The 14,927-nt window shown below is 44.0% G+C and overlaps 1 protein-coding gene across 1 annotated transcript; it reads right to left on the bottom strand.

Moving 5' to 3' along the window:
• Positions 1-395: 395 nt before the first annotated feature.
• viml (vimentin like) lies at positions 396-14,350 on the bottom strand. Its single transcript, XM_072668699.1, has 9 exons — positions 13,772-14,350; positions 11,723-11,783; positions 8,655-8,750; positions 7,810-7,971; positions 5,025-5,150; positions 3,377-3,597; positions 2,468-2,511; positions 1,792-1,877; positions 396-752 (listed from the first exon to the last, which is right to left on the bottom strand). The coding sequence occupies exons 1-9, from the start codon at positions 14,269-14,271 to the stop codon at positions 711-713; spliced, it is 1,338 nt and encodes a 445-aa protein (XP_072524800.1). The 5' UTR covers positions 14,272-14,350; the 3' UTR covers positions 396-710.
• Between the last annotated feature and the right edge of the window lie 577 nt (positions 14,351-14,927).

The raw sequence follows: 14,927 nt of genomic DNA, 5'->3' as shown, positions 1-14,927 counted from the left end.
TTTTATGTCCTTGATTTCGGGAGAAACAATGAATGAGCAGGTGTCCCAATACTTTTGTCCAAAGAGTGTATAGTATAATTAAATCTACTTTTGGGAAGAAACTAGTTTGAACCAGTCAGGACCCCACAGGGCAGGTATTATTTGGGTGGTGGGTCATTCCCAGAGCTGCAGGGACACTGACATGGTGGGGGCCTGTTAGCGTGTGTTCAGAGGTCAGGTTTTGCTCAGTGTGCCTCAGGCACAGTAGAAACGAACGGGCAGTTGCTTCAGCTGACCCTGGAGTGTTTCTTCAAATCTCTGCTCAATATCTCTCGGACACAAAAACAAGGCATTGTCAATAAAGGAGCACACATCAACATCCACTCCATCCTCCACAAACTTTATTAGTGCAGGTATTGGCTGATGCTGACGCTCTGCCAGCTCACAAATTACAGCTCAAGAGAAGCGAAAATAAACACTGAATGGCTCTTCAGAGTGGGCAGCTATTGCTATTGCTAGTGCTAGTGCTATTGCCGTTGCTACTGCTGTCCACTACAGCATGATCAACATCTAGACGGTGGATCTAGGTCCTCTGTGTGGCAGAAAAGGCACATGTTCAGCAAGGGGTAGCAGCTGTTCCTCTAGGTCTATCGGGAGCGTGATGCTGTTGGTGTTGTGTGTTGCTGGGCGAGTTTGACCGAGGTGCAATGTCCAGTGGGGCCAGTTTTTGGTCACTCCAGATCTTCGTGGTTCTGGGTAGACTCATTAATTATCTGTGGAAAAACAAAGTAGAGGAAAACAGAGGACTATGAGGATGGCAGGAAGGTCAAGAGTGAAGGTTACGAACTTAACCAAGAACGACGAAGCCAAAGAGCATCACAGTGCATCCAACAATAAAGGTAGCATGGAGCTTCTTTTATACAGTGACAGAAGCACGGTAGCTCAGGGGGAGCTCCAATTTTACATGCTGTTCCATTTTACAGCAACACTTGATTTGGATGGGACACTTTGAATGTAGATGCTTTGTAGATACTTCACATACCTTTTAACTTTCATTTAACTAAATACACTATATGGGCAAAAATATTGGGACACCTGTTCATTCACTGTTTCTTCCAAACTCAAGGGTATTAAAAAAAAGAGCTTATCCTGCTTTGAGACTATTTCTGCTGAACAGCAAAGGCTTTCCACTACATTGTGAAGCATTGCTGTGAGGATTTGATTGAATTCATTGACAAGAGCATTAGTGAGGTCAGGGTGTTGGGTGATCACCCTACCCCATCCCAAAAGAGCTGGAAGGAGCACCATCCATCATGCCAGGGAACACAGTTCTTCCACTGCTTTACAGCTCAAATCTGGGGGGGCTTTTTACCCCTCTAGCCCACGACTGGCATTAGGCAGCATAGTGGCAATAGATTCGTGTTTATCGGCTCCAGAGAGTCCTATTGTATTGGCAGTACTTCTCTACAGGAACTAAACAAGCTAGGTGTGTGCATTTGCAGATATGTGTCAATGGGTGCTTCATAAAGTAGCTGAATGCATTCATTAGAAGGGGTGTTCACAAACATTTGGACATATAGTGTATCTATTAAATTTGTAGTTTCTCACCTTACCCTTACCCTAACCTTAATCTCAACCCAAAACCTAAACCTAACTCTTACTTTGGTCCTAATCCAAACCCTGGCCCTATTCCAAACCCTGGCACTAAATCAAAAGTTTTTCCAGTTTGTCAATAGTGTGGACATATATGATGAACTATCCAAGTAAAGTGAGACCCACTTTATTGGAGGTTATTATGGGTTTGAAACCCACCTGGCCATCTTTGGTCTCGATGGTCTTGATGAGCACCTTCTTGGTCGATGTGCTTTCAACCATGGGTCGGGATTCCAGCGTGGTTTCTATGGTAAAAGTTGATGGTTATTGTATTACATAGTCTTTGACACCTGAGAAAATTAGTTGTAAAAATTATATAAATATATATATATATAGCACCAAACATGATCAGTTTCTCTGGTTTTATTATTTATAGGCAGTGTATTTAGAGAAATTAACATTTGCATTATATTTCATAAACCACTGACAACATTTTCCCTAAATTCCAAATAAAAATATTTGCTATTTAGAGCATTTATTTGCAGAAACGAAAACTGCTTAAAAACAACTGCTCAAATAATGCAAATAAATTATTAATTATAATAATTATAATGCAAAGAAGTTATTATTGAAATTTAAACAACACAGCATTAATATTTTAACTTTGAGAGCATTCTGAAATCACTATGGTGAAATTACCCTGACAGCCAATCACAGCTCTCCGGTCTTGGCAGGCTTTCTACTAGTCTTTCACACTGCTGCTGGGCGACTTTATGCCATTCATAGACTGCAAATTCAGGTACCTCAGCTTTGTTATTTTTTTTCCAGAGCTGTATACATCATAAACAACATATATATAATATAATATCCACAGATGTAAGCACAATACACTCACCTCTTAAACTAAGGGCTGAGAAGTTTGGCAAAGGCACTGAGATCCTAAAGAGAGAAAATGATATTGATTAAGAAATGCAACTGCCAACATACCCTTCTATAACAAGACACTGCAAAGAATTTCCAAGGCAACCTTTAAATGGATAACTCTCACAAACTCCAGGTCTCTACAGTCTCACAGTCTAGCTCCCCATGAATTTCAATGTCTAATCCCAGGCCAGGCCACTTTGCCATAGGAAGCAGTAGAAGGCACTCTCTCCCCTCATCAGTCTTAAGCGGCGTTGGCCGCACAGGCGTCTGTTAGCTGGTGCGGTGGAGCTGGGGACCCAGCGCTTTCCTCTGAGCATGTCGGCTGCCCGGCTTTGTTAGAAAAGAGGCAGTAGGGGCCCTGAGCGGTCCAGGGGAATAAGGCGCTGTCACTTTGACCAGAGGATCATTAGTTTGAATCACGGTCATGCTGCTAGCTATCCGCATCCAGGTTCTCGAGAGAGCACAAGTGGCCTTGCTCTTTTCAGGGTGGGTAGATGGCACATATGATGACACCCCACATCACTCCAATGCAATGCTGGCCGGCTGATGCATTAGAACCGGGTGCGTTGGTAGCATGGTGATGTCGCATCGATAGCAGTTTAGAAAAGAGGCAATCGCTGAATGTGCCTTTGTTGGAGGAGGCGTCTGTCAGTCTTTACCCTCCCAATGTTGCGAGCATTGAATGCGATGGGGAGGAATATGCAAATATGCAACAGTTTGGTAATTGGTGATATGTGTTAAGCCCTTATCCTTTCAGTGTTCAGCATTGCTAGTGCAGGGGGGGGGTATGAATAGGGAGCAAAACAGGGTCTCAGGACCCTTCTTGGTACTATATGTACCCACATTTGCTAAGACTATATATAAGATAGCGTGCACACACCTGCTCTCCTCTCCCTCTAGCAGCTTCCTGTAGGTGGCGATCTCAATGTCCAGGGCCATCTTGACATTAAGCAGGTCCTGGTACTCCCGCAGGTGGCGGGCCATCTCATCCTTCATGTTGCGGATGTCCTCCTCCAGGTGGCCGATGGTGTCTTGGTAGCCCGAGGACTCCATGGCAAAGTTGTCCTCCATTTCTCTCATCTGACGCTCCAGAGACTCGTTCTACAAACAGAGAGAGAGAGAGGGAGGGAGGGAGGTTTTTAATATTGTATCTGTAGATCATTGATTTCAAAAGCTAGGCTGCGTCCCAAACCACATACTACCATACTACACATTCACTGAACACTATTGAATGCACTGCTAATGTTGCCTAGGCTTTTGATTTACCACTTCATAAGGCAGTGCAGTTTGAGGCGCAGCCCTAATTCTGGAATCCTGCACTGCTCAATCTAGAGTTTTCCCAGCTCCCATCTAATTTGACAAATCAGTCCAACCAAGCCCTGAGTTAAAGGAATAGTTTAAGGAAAAAATTAAATGAACATGATAAATCACTGACCCTGATATCTGAGTTCTGCTTCATTTGTTTACAATAGGAGATGCCAGGCTAACAATGCTAACAAACACTGGATCTAGACTGCCACCAATCTCATCTTAGTAAATACACGCCCATAAACGTCTCTAAATTCACTCAAAACACAAATGTCCGCGTGGTAGTAGTAGTTTAAGACTGTTCAAATACAGTGTTGGTTAGCGATATTAGCCTAGCATCTGCTGTTGTAAACTGAAGAAGCGTTAAGTCATATATAAAACATGTCTTGGCTTATTTAATAAATTTATGGACAGTGGGGAAGTGTGTTCATTTATTTTTTCAACAAACTACTCCTTAAAGTAAGCTAGAGCAGAATAAGTTGCATACAGTGTCCATTTACGTCCAGTTATGTCAATTTCTGTCCAAAAGCATGAGGACAAAAACAGCTACCATTCATACCTTTACATTTTCATGTGAGGAGCCTTGAAATTGAAGTTAAAAAATACAGCTATATATATACTTAATATACATTACATGTCCAAATGTTTGTGGACACGTCTTCTCTCTTCTAAAGAATGCATTCAGCTACCTTAAGTTGCGCTCACTGCTGACACAGATGTACAAATGCACCCTGTAGAGAAGTATTGCCAATAGAATAGGACTCTCTGGAGTAGATAAACATGAATCTATTGGTACCATGCTGCCTAATGCCAGGTGTGGGCTAGAGGGGTATAAAGCCCCCCAGTCTTGAGCTGTGAAGCTGTAAGGTGCATTGTGTTCCATCAAGTACTTTCAGGATGAGTTGGGGAGTTGAGGATGAGGGCAGGTGGTGATCATCCAACATCCTGACCTCACCAATGCTCTTGTCGCTGAATGCAATCAAATCCTTGTGGAGCAATGCTCCACAATCTAGTAGAAAGCTATTTTTAATACTCTTGATTTGAACAAATAATGAATGAGCAGTACTTTTGTCTATATACTGTATATTATACAGAAGATAGAGAAACCAGTGTGAACTAGGGCAGATGATACACTCATATCTCAGTACTGGGACTGGGAAATACTGAAGGGCATCTAATGTGTTCCTGTGTGTTTACCGTGCAACATGCAATACACTTACTGTCCCCTTGAGGGCGTCCACGTCACAGGTCAGAGCCTGAACCTGGCGGCGGTACTCATTGGCCTCCTGCTTGGCCAATCGTAGAGCTTCATTATTCCTGTTGGCGGCCTCAGCCAGATCAGCAAACTGCAAATCCACGCACACAATATGGACAGGCTTAGGCTACGGCATATACACTCACTGAGCACTTTATTAGGAACACTCTACTAATACTGGGTAGGGCCTCCTTTTTCTCTCAAAACAGCTTCAGTTTCTCATGGCATGGACTCAAGATGGTTGGAAACACTCCTTTTTGAGATTCTGCTCCATGTTGACATGATTACATCACACAGTTCCTGGCACACTTTCATGCTGTGAATCTCCCATTCTACATCCCAAAGGTCTTGCATTAGAATCCGATCTGGCTGGGAAGGGAAGAACACCAGTGTGAGAGACGCCTTTCACTGGAAATTGGGTAAATGGTGGTCATGAAGGCATGCACAAACCATCACACCACCTTCACCCACCCGGACTGTTCACACAAGGTAGGCTTGGTCCTTGGATTCAAGCTGTTGGCACCAAATTCTGACCTGTCCATCTGTAAGCCTTCATCAGACCAGGCTACATGTCTCCAGTCTTTAGCTGTCCAGTGTCAGTGAGCCTGTGCTGAGACACTGCAGCCTCAGCCTTCTGTTCTTGGCTGACAGAAGTGGAACCCGACGTGGTCTTCTGCTGTAGGAGCCCATCTACATCAAGGCTGAATGTGGTGCTGTGCATTCTGAGATGCTTTTCTGCTCACCACAACTGTACAGAGTGGTGATCTGAAAGACTGTGCTGAAAATCCCAGAAGATCAGCAGTTCTGACCATCACGCCACCCTCAAATTCACAAGATCATATTTTTCATTCATTCTGATGGTTGATGTGAACATTTCCTGAAGGTGCTGGTCCATATCTGCATGCTTTTAGGCATTCCACTGCTTCCACCCCATTGTTCCCAACAAAGTCCTCATTAAGTGTATAATGTAAGGGTCCAGAAGTCTGAGACCACCTCTATTTTGCATTCCTTTCCTTTCATACAAAGTATTTCACTTCCACCACTACTCAGAATTTCTTAGTAATTGGTAAAGGTCTCAGTTTTTTGCTTTAATGACAGTGTGCACTCAAGCTGCATGGACTTTAGCTGTCTGCAAAAGCCTCTAATGAGCAGATCAGACCCACCTCAGAGATGTCTGGACATTAGCTTCAGTAGAAGAAATCAGACCCCAAATAAAAAAAAAAAGATCTGACCTCCAGATTTAATGTTAAAAAATTACTAAATCACAGATTTTCAACGTGGACGTTTGGACCCCACTGTATATCTGAATGGTGAAAGTAGGTGGAGACTTGTATTGTAAGCTGGAATGCAAGAGAGAACATTAGGAGGGGAGAAAACAGTGATAGATGAGAAAGAGAAGATGATGAAATGATGAAAGAGGCTGTCAACTCTCAAGAGTTTTTAGCAAACGTTAAAAATATCTCAGTTACACAATACGAGTGACTTGATCATATTTACAGTTTGATATTGTGGTGGTCAGCAGATAAGAGAGTGAAGACTGGGTGTGTCAGATGGTTGCTATGGTGGTTGCTATGGTATTACAGGTGGCTGCTATGTTTCAAGGTTTTGTTCATGCTATTTCAGGTGGTTGCAAGGCAGTTGCTTTGGTATAACATGTGGCTGCTATTGGTGTGTGGTTGCTAGGGTGTTGCCAAGTTGTTGGTGTGGTACACATCCTGTGGTTCCACTGTTCAATAATACCACTCACAGCTGATGGAGGAAGATCTAGGAGGGAGGAAATTTCACCAGCTGACTTCTTGTGGTTGTTGCAGCGGTGTCTCCTATTACATTGAGAACCACGCTGGAGTTCAGTGAGCTCTTCAGAACCTCCCATTCTTAGAAGATTGCTAGATTTCTAGGCTTTGTTAATGCTAAGTGGGTCCTATGATGCTGCTTAGGTGTTTACTGCTGGTTGTTATGGTATTTCAGGTGGTTGCAATGTTTTTTCTTAGATGGTTGCTAGGTTTCCAGGTTTTGTTCATGCTAAGTGGATCCTATGATGCAGCTTAGGTGTTTCCTGGTGATTATTATGGTATCCCAGGTGGTATATTGTGGTGCTATTGTGCGGTTGGGGTTCCTATACTTATTTTTATTATTATTATTATTATTATTATTATTATTATTACTTTGAAGGCAGACGGCATGGCTAGGTGCTTGAATTTATACACCTGTGGAAATAGGACTGAATTCAATGATTAAGGGTTGTGTCCCAATATTTTAGTACATATAGCGTTTCTTTCATGTCCTAGGCTTTCATGTCTAAGGCACACTAACAACATAATTACTTAAAAACTTTTTTACCTTTAAAAAAATCACCCCCTTTTTTGATACATAAACTCATGTGCTGTTTGGTTAAGCTCCATGTAAAAGATCAGGAAAGGGCCGAAGCAGGCAGTCACAAGCACTAATGAGATTAAAGAGTCGAGCTTAAGTGTCTTGTGTTTGCACTTATACTTGCTCATCACGCCTACAGGCTCTTTCTATTTCTGCAGCTCAGACAAGGCCTCGGAGTCTCAGACACATATGGTCGCTGGTCGTATCGGTTAACCGGGTTAAAGCAAGAGAGTGAGCAAGAGAGATGAGGGCTGGCCAAAAGAAGCGATGACTGGCAGAGAAAGCGAGCGAGCATTTCCACTGTGATTGCAAGATTGTAGCAGAGATTAAAATAAACACCAGCCATGTGTATAAAACATAAGCCATGTGGTCTGCACCTTCGACTTGTACCACTCCTCGGACTCCTGGATGTTCTTGGTGGCCAGGTTCTCATACTGCAGCCGGACATCTCTGAGAGCAGAGGTCAGGTCAGGCTTGGCCACGTCCAGATCCACGTGGGCCTGCTGCTGCTGGATCTGAGCCTGCAGTTCTGCCATCTCCTGAGGAATGAGTGAAAAAAAGATGGAGTCAGAAAGACCATTCAGTTCCTCAGCAACATCTGCTCCATCTTGTACCTCAGTTCAGTAGCCACTGTATGATGTCCAGGTTCCCAATCAGTCTGTGAGCAAATCTGTGAGACATATTCTACTCCATTCATCAGTGGTCCGATTCTAACCACCACTGACCAGATATTGCTTGGGTGGTGGATCAGTCTTAACACAGTTTTAGGGCAATGTAAGTGCTGCTGGTACGAGTGCATCAGGTAGAGCAGTGTTGCTGGGGTTTTTACACACATCAGTGGCCCTTAAAGGCTCAGAGTGGGCCCGACACCTGAAATACCCATTCAAGAGCAGCTCTCTGGCCGGAAACTGACCATTAAGAAAGGGCAAGAGGACGGCAAACACAAAATGTACATTAACAGATTAACAGAAATTCAGTCTCTAACCGTACGGCAGCATGGTGGAGCTACAAAGTAAGGGGTTTCTGATAAAGTGGCCAGGGAGAGTATACTGTGTATGGCTGTGGTGGAGAATTGTGATGTATACTCACGGTTCCCTCACTGTGCTGTGAGGGAACCGTGAAGTAAAGAAGTGTGTGAAACCACTTGTTCCTCGTGCAGAACCTTCTGAGCATGGAGAAATAGGAATAGATCAGGCTGTGAAGTAGAGTACCACTTCCTGACCTCCTCATGAAGCTTCTTCAAGAAGGCAATCTCTTCATGCAGAGAGTCCACTTTCCGCTCCAGGTCCACTCGGGCAAGGGCGGCGTTGTCCACATCCTATTGGAGCAAGCACACATATTGTCCAACGGTTACTTTAGAGCAGAATGAAACAAAAACTCCATTCATTGACTGAAGAACCATATCAATTAGGAATTCGATCTGATCTGATCTTTGCGTTATTATAAATAATCCAGCCCCACAGTTTAGATCAGATGAGCTGCTGATCAACATAACAAATTCATGCATTGGCTTTGAAAACAAAAAATTCTTGCATTGGACTGACTGATACTGACCCGATCTTGACCGGAACTAACCCCACAGTTTAGATCAGACGAGCTGCTGATGTATCCGATCAGTAAAATCCCTTTATTTTCAGTCTCAGTTTCTATAATCAGACTTTCTGGACTGACTGATTTAGTTTAGTCGAGACTTTTATTAAAATGATGTTTTATACTGTTTAATATCTGATAATCCAGTCTAACTCTCCTTCCTGACCAATCAGCTCCTAGCTCCTTTACAACACTGCAGTCTGATCACTTCCTGTGTGTGTGTGTGTGAGAGTGTGTGTAGTGGTACACACTCTGTGGTTGTTGGTCTACTGGTGTGCAGTAGCTGGCTTATAGTGGGTGAATGTGCTGTGTGTGTGATTGGGGTTTCTATAGCATGTGTGTGTGTGTGTGTGTGTTAGCATTAGCGTTAGCCTCCACTCGGTTCTGAATGGGTTCTTCAGTGCTGGTTTATAAACAGAGAAAGGTGAGTGAGCGGTTCTGCGGTTCTCCCGCTGGTAAAACAGAGCGTTTCAGTGAGAGTTTTATAAAGGGTCAGATATTATGGTCTGTTTTCAGGTTCCACTGTAAAATAGCTCCACACTGCAGAACCTCAACTCCTTTATTTACCTTCTGAGAACGTCCACACTGTCTGGGGGATAATCTTCGTTAATGAGGCCTTGAGGACACCAGAAGACTGAACTGGCTTGGGATTAAAATGGCAGAGTCATTCATCAGTGGTGAGAGTTCAGCACTGCCACTATTTGTCTAATGAGCACACACACAGACCGCCCCAGCCTTGGCATCCAACAGCGCCACAACAGTTAGCTTTGTCAGGGCATGGAGGGAATCAGCACTGCCGCAGCTTTGCCCAGCGTTAATACCACAGACAAAGCTGACCATTCAGGCCAGTGGCCCTGGGGCAGACAGCCTGCCATGCCATGCCCTGCCCTGCGGATATGTTCCCACTGGAGCCTGAGCTACACTAGGGCTAAATCCAAATCCTGACTCGACTGCAGTTCTGACACTCACTCGCTCACCCAGCATAACCCCAGTGTTGCATTGTGCTTGTGCTGCCATAGGGACCAACATGAATTATGAAGGCACTGGCATCTTTCTTACACTCCATATTCCACTTACAGCTGCAGAAGGTACTCAGCAGATCTTATCTGCCTGACATCTCACATGACATGAGGGGTGTGTGTGTATGTGTGTGTTGGGCACAGGTGCCTGGCTGGTGTGTTTGTTTTCACTTAAAATGAGCTTACTTGCTAAAGCGTGTGACGGTAAGCCAGTCTGTACGCTCTGGTGGAGTTCTTGTGCCCTAATTCCCATTCCCAACTCCACTACTGGAATGGATTGTCCCTGGACAGTATGGTTACTGGAGGACCTTTTCTTCGAGGTTCTTTAAGGATGTTGCATTTGCTTAAGAACATAAAAAAGTGGCTGTTTTTTGACATTGTGGTTGATATAGTGTAATGGGCATCAACACCGCCTTCCCTGTGGCAGACTGGGCAACCACACCACACTACACCAATAAGAGTCCTTGTGCAAGACCCCCAACACTACTTTCTCCTACCTGGCTAACATGACTCTGCATAAGAGCTTCAGTTAAATTCCATAAATGAAGTACAGACATCAGACTATTACACTTCAGTAACATGGCGCTAAGCGGAGCGATTCCCTCATTAGAGCTGATGCTGATGAACCCTGATGTTAGTTAGCACTAGCGCGTGATTTCAGAGACGCCGCTCTTGGCCGTCGGCTCAGTTGTTTTGGACACAGGAGCGGTGATGTGGATCAGCGGGCAGCACACTTTGTCAAGGGACGTTCAGAACTCGTGTGGAGTGAGTGTGAGGGAGTCTGTTGAGCCATGTATTAGGGTCTTAATGGGCACCTCCATGAAAAGCCCCTAGGTTAATAGAAGACCTGAGAATAGGCAACACTGTGGGAACATTTGGCAAATAGGGGAAAGCTTTTTATTTGAGCAGCAGATCTTTTGGTTGCTGAGGTTAGGGTTGCATACAGCACTGCAGCATTTCCATGCTCTCATACAAACGGACAGTGTGTGTGTTTATGTGTGTGTGTGGTTTGGAGATGAGCTGTTGGGAAGCAGGAAAATCTGAATAAAAATGTTGCCTGGAAGGAAGTAGTAAGTAATTAAATGTATCTGATAGGGAACCTCTGAGCTACCAGATGTTTTCAGTTCTAATGAATATGAAGATTATTACAGAATATGAATAGCAGACTATTACAGCCTTAAAGGGACTGCTGGAAACGGCTGTACAGTGCAGTGCTGTAGATCGGCACTCTACAGCTCTCTAACAGGGTTATTTTGAAGTGATTTCAAAGAAGGACCTTTTCGGTGTCCTCAAAAACCTTTCAGACAGTCCTACAGTTTGGTTTGGATAGAATTTTGTTCAAGCTACAGTCGAGTTTGAGTAGAATTTGAATGAACCCTCCCATTCGTGGCTCCTCCTAGCACTAGAGGAGTATATTACAGAGCTGTGTCACTCTGAGACACTCTGAAAGAGATGAAAAGAGAGCGCAATAAATAAAATAAAATACATTTTATATTATGTATTATTTTTCTTTTTATTATTTATTGCACTCTCTTTCCATCTCTTTCACAGTGCCTCACACTGCACACACAGCCCTGTAGTCAGCTCAAAGGAGTGGAGGCACTGGATCATTATATAATATTGTACACCATATTTCTCACATATGGAGCGATTGCTAAACCACACCTGGACTGGACATTACCTGTCTGAAGCTCTGCATGCTGTTCTCAGCCTCTTCTCTTTGGAGAACCTCCTCCTGCAGTCTGAAAACGATCAGAGGAAAGGCATCTCAGAGGCAGGTCATGATTCCCAAGTGAAACACGAATCTAAGAACTTCACAATCAGTTACAGAATGACTTCACTTCAAATCGTGGGCCGAGGTTTAGGTCAGACTTTGGTTTAACGTCTTGAAAAAAAAAAAAATTCTACAGTGAAAAAGTTCTGAATTTACTATTTACAAGGGCTGCATGCTATTGTTTTTTTCAGTGATACAAACTGTAATATAAAAATACAAGAATTTGCACCAGATATTAATATTGTGAATCCAAGGAGTAAAGTGAATGACATTGGGCAGGTATAATCTGCCTCTGGTAGATCTGTCATAGAGAATGAGAACAGTGCAAATGTCCCTTTTGCATCAAGCATTCGTCCTATGTGACACTGCATGTCCTCTTAATGTCTTAGTATTTAAACAAACAGCAATTGTATTCGAATCTGCAGAAACGTTTATGTCTAGAGAGTCTTTATGGAGCCTTTATGGGGCCACTAGCAGATTTTCATTTGGGGTCCCCCATACCACCACCTTAGCACCAGATGCTTCATCATTTCATAGAGAGAGAGATATTGGGCAATTTGCCGAAGCACCCAGGCCTTTATCGACCACCCAAGCGGCGCATAACTGCATTTGCCCAACAGCAGAAATTGATTAACCTCGTATTGGAGTGCAACTATGAAAATAAATGAATATAAACATCGTTTTTACATTTTTTCTTGTGTAATATCTTTTCGTAATATTATTCAACCTTATTTTTCACATATGTATCTTTTATCATGATATCTTGGTGCTCTCAGGGACCCCCTGTTGGCGTTGGGGCCCTAAGCGGCTGCGTAATTCGAGTATGCCTTGGACCGGCTATGGTTTAATCTAGACTATTACTTCCACAGCTCAATAGGGAAGTAAGATAAGGTTTATTTACACTGCGAATAAAAAAAATATATATAATAAATTGCTCTGAACTTGTGTGCGGTAAAAGAACATCAGTTAAGGGAATATATGAAATAAAAAGGACATTTCGGGTCATTATTTCATATTTCATCTGCTGCCGAATGTATTTACACACAAGTTTGGAATCTCTTTGTTGTTTTCTATTCAATAAAACTGATATTATGTGGATGTGAATACAGTAAGGTACTTTTAGACCAAGCTGGCTTCGTGTATCAGAGGAGACGTGTGCTCCTAGTGCCAGGAGCATTGCTAGTGCTAGGGGGAGGTAAAAAAACACAGTTTCCAGTTTCCTACTTGCGCCATGAACTTCCAATCTAAATGAAGACTTTATTATTAAGCCAATTAGCTTTTTGTAGGTATGAGGTTTGACCTGGCAGGGATGATGTATATTTGTATCCAGCAGTTTGGGCACCTCTGTTCAGTGCAAACACACGTCAGGCCTTTATACAAGCTATATTTTAGGCCTTATTTTTCCCGACTAGTATTTTCAAAGTAATCTGTAATGTGATCAAAAGTGTGAGCAATTACAGTGCTGTGAGTGTTGCTGTAATTACAGTTACAGTATTTGAAGTATTTGGTATGTATACTGTGAAAGTTTCTACAGCAACTCACTAGCTAATTGCTGCTAGCAGGTCACTGTACATTACAGTGTGTGTATTAAAATGCACCACAGTTTAATTTAATTAAAAAATGTAATTACGTATTTTTCCTTTTTGTACTTTGTAATTAAGAGTTTTTTCCTTAATCACATTTTAAGTATTTTTGTGAGGAAAGACTGCTAAGCTATTAGCCATGCTGTTATCCCCTCCACTTCCTGTATTTAAGCTCGTGCCGGCCGTATCCGAGCTGCTCTCGTGAGGTTTAACCTTTTATTTCAGGCCAAAACAGGTGTTTAGGCTCCTTGTACGCGCACCTGAGAGCTCGTGCACTTCATCTCTCTCAGGTTGAGCGAAGCACACCTGTTACCTGTCCGTTACCTGTCCGTTACCTGTGCTGAGTAAGAACAGTAGCACTGCTGTAACTCACCTCTCCCGCAGTCTCTCTATGTCCTGGATCAGGTTGTCTCTGGTCACCTCGGCGCGCGCCCTCTCGCCGGTCAACTCGTCCACCTGCCTGCGCAGCGAGCGCAGCTCCTCCTCGTAGATCTCGGCGGCGCGCGAGGCGCCCTGCCCGCGGCGCAGCTGCTCGAGCTCGGCGGTCAGCGCGCGGTTCCGCTGCTCGGCCGTGCGCACCTTCTCGATGTAGCTCGCGAAGCGCTCGTTCAGCGACTGCAGCTGCGCGCGCTCGTTCGTGCGGGTCACGCGGAACTCCGCGTTAACGGCGTCGGTCAGGGTGAAGTCCGGCCCGGGGGCGCACGTGGACAGGGTGACGGCGGACGCGGAGGTCCCGCGTGCCCTAGAGCTGGAGACGGCATGCAGAACCGGTGCGGAGGACGCGCGGGAGCGCAGCGGGGAGGCAAACACGCGGGTGCGCTCATCGCCATAGCGTTTCCGGTAGTAGGACATGGTGGAGGAGCGCCTGGACATCCTGTGGGTCGCGTTGGTCACTCTTTATAAAGTGATGGATTCGTGTTGGGTTTGTTCTGCTGGTGGGAGAGGCGCCCAGCTTACAGCTCCACGCTGACCACCCCGTTTCAGCCTTTATTTATACCCCCCCCCCCCTACAGCTGCCCACCCACATACAGGAGCCTGCTGCAGGAGCCTATCACTGAAGAGCCCCAAACTCACCCACTAACAAACTTAAACTTACAATAACGCAGGGTTTTGGGCTCTGTTTGTTTGTTTGTTTGTTTACTTGTTCGTTTGTTTACTTGCTTGATAAAACAACACAGATCGCCTACATGAATTTGTTGGACCTAACTGATCTACTGTACTTGGTTTAGCATAACTCAACGCGTGTTGTGGTCTGTTTGGTTGGTTGGCTGTTTTCCTGTTGTTTGTTTGTTTACATAACAAAACAACAGACAAATTTGCACAATTTTACAAAATTGAACTCACAATTTATGAGATTACCCACATTAACAATTTTACAATATTGATTGGACTAACTGATCTAACGTTCCAGTGTTAGCAAACTCAGTGTTTAGGGTTGTCTATTTGCTTGTTTGTTTGTTTGTTTGTTTTTTGTTGGAGGTTGTTTGTTGACAAAACAACAGACACATTTTCACTGTTTTGCAAATTGA

Source organism: Salminus brasiliensis, chromosome 23 (genome assembly GCF_030463535.1).
Source record: "Salminus brasiliensis chromosome 23, fSalBra1.hap2, whole genome shotgun sequence".
Taxonomy (NCBI): domain Eukaryota; kingdom Metazoa; phylum Chordata; class Actinopteri; order Characiformes; family Bryconidae; genus Salminus; species Salminus brasiliensis.
Note: the sequence above shows the minus strand (reverse complement) of the source record. Positions and strands in the feature narration are given on the sequence as shown.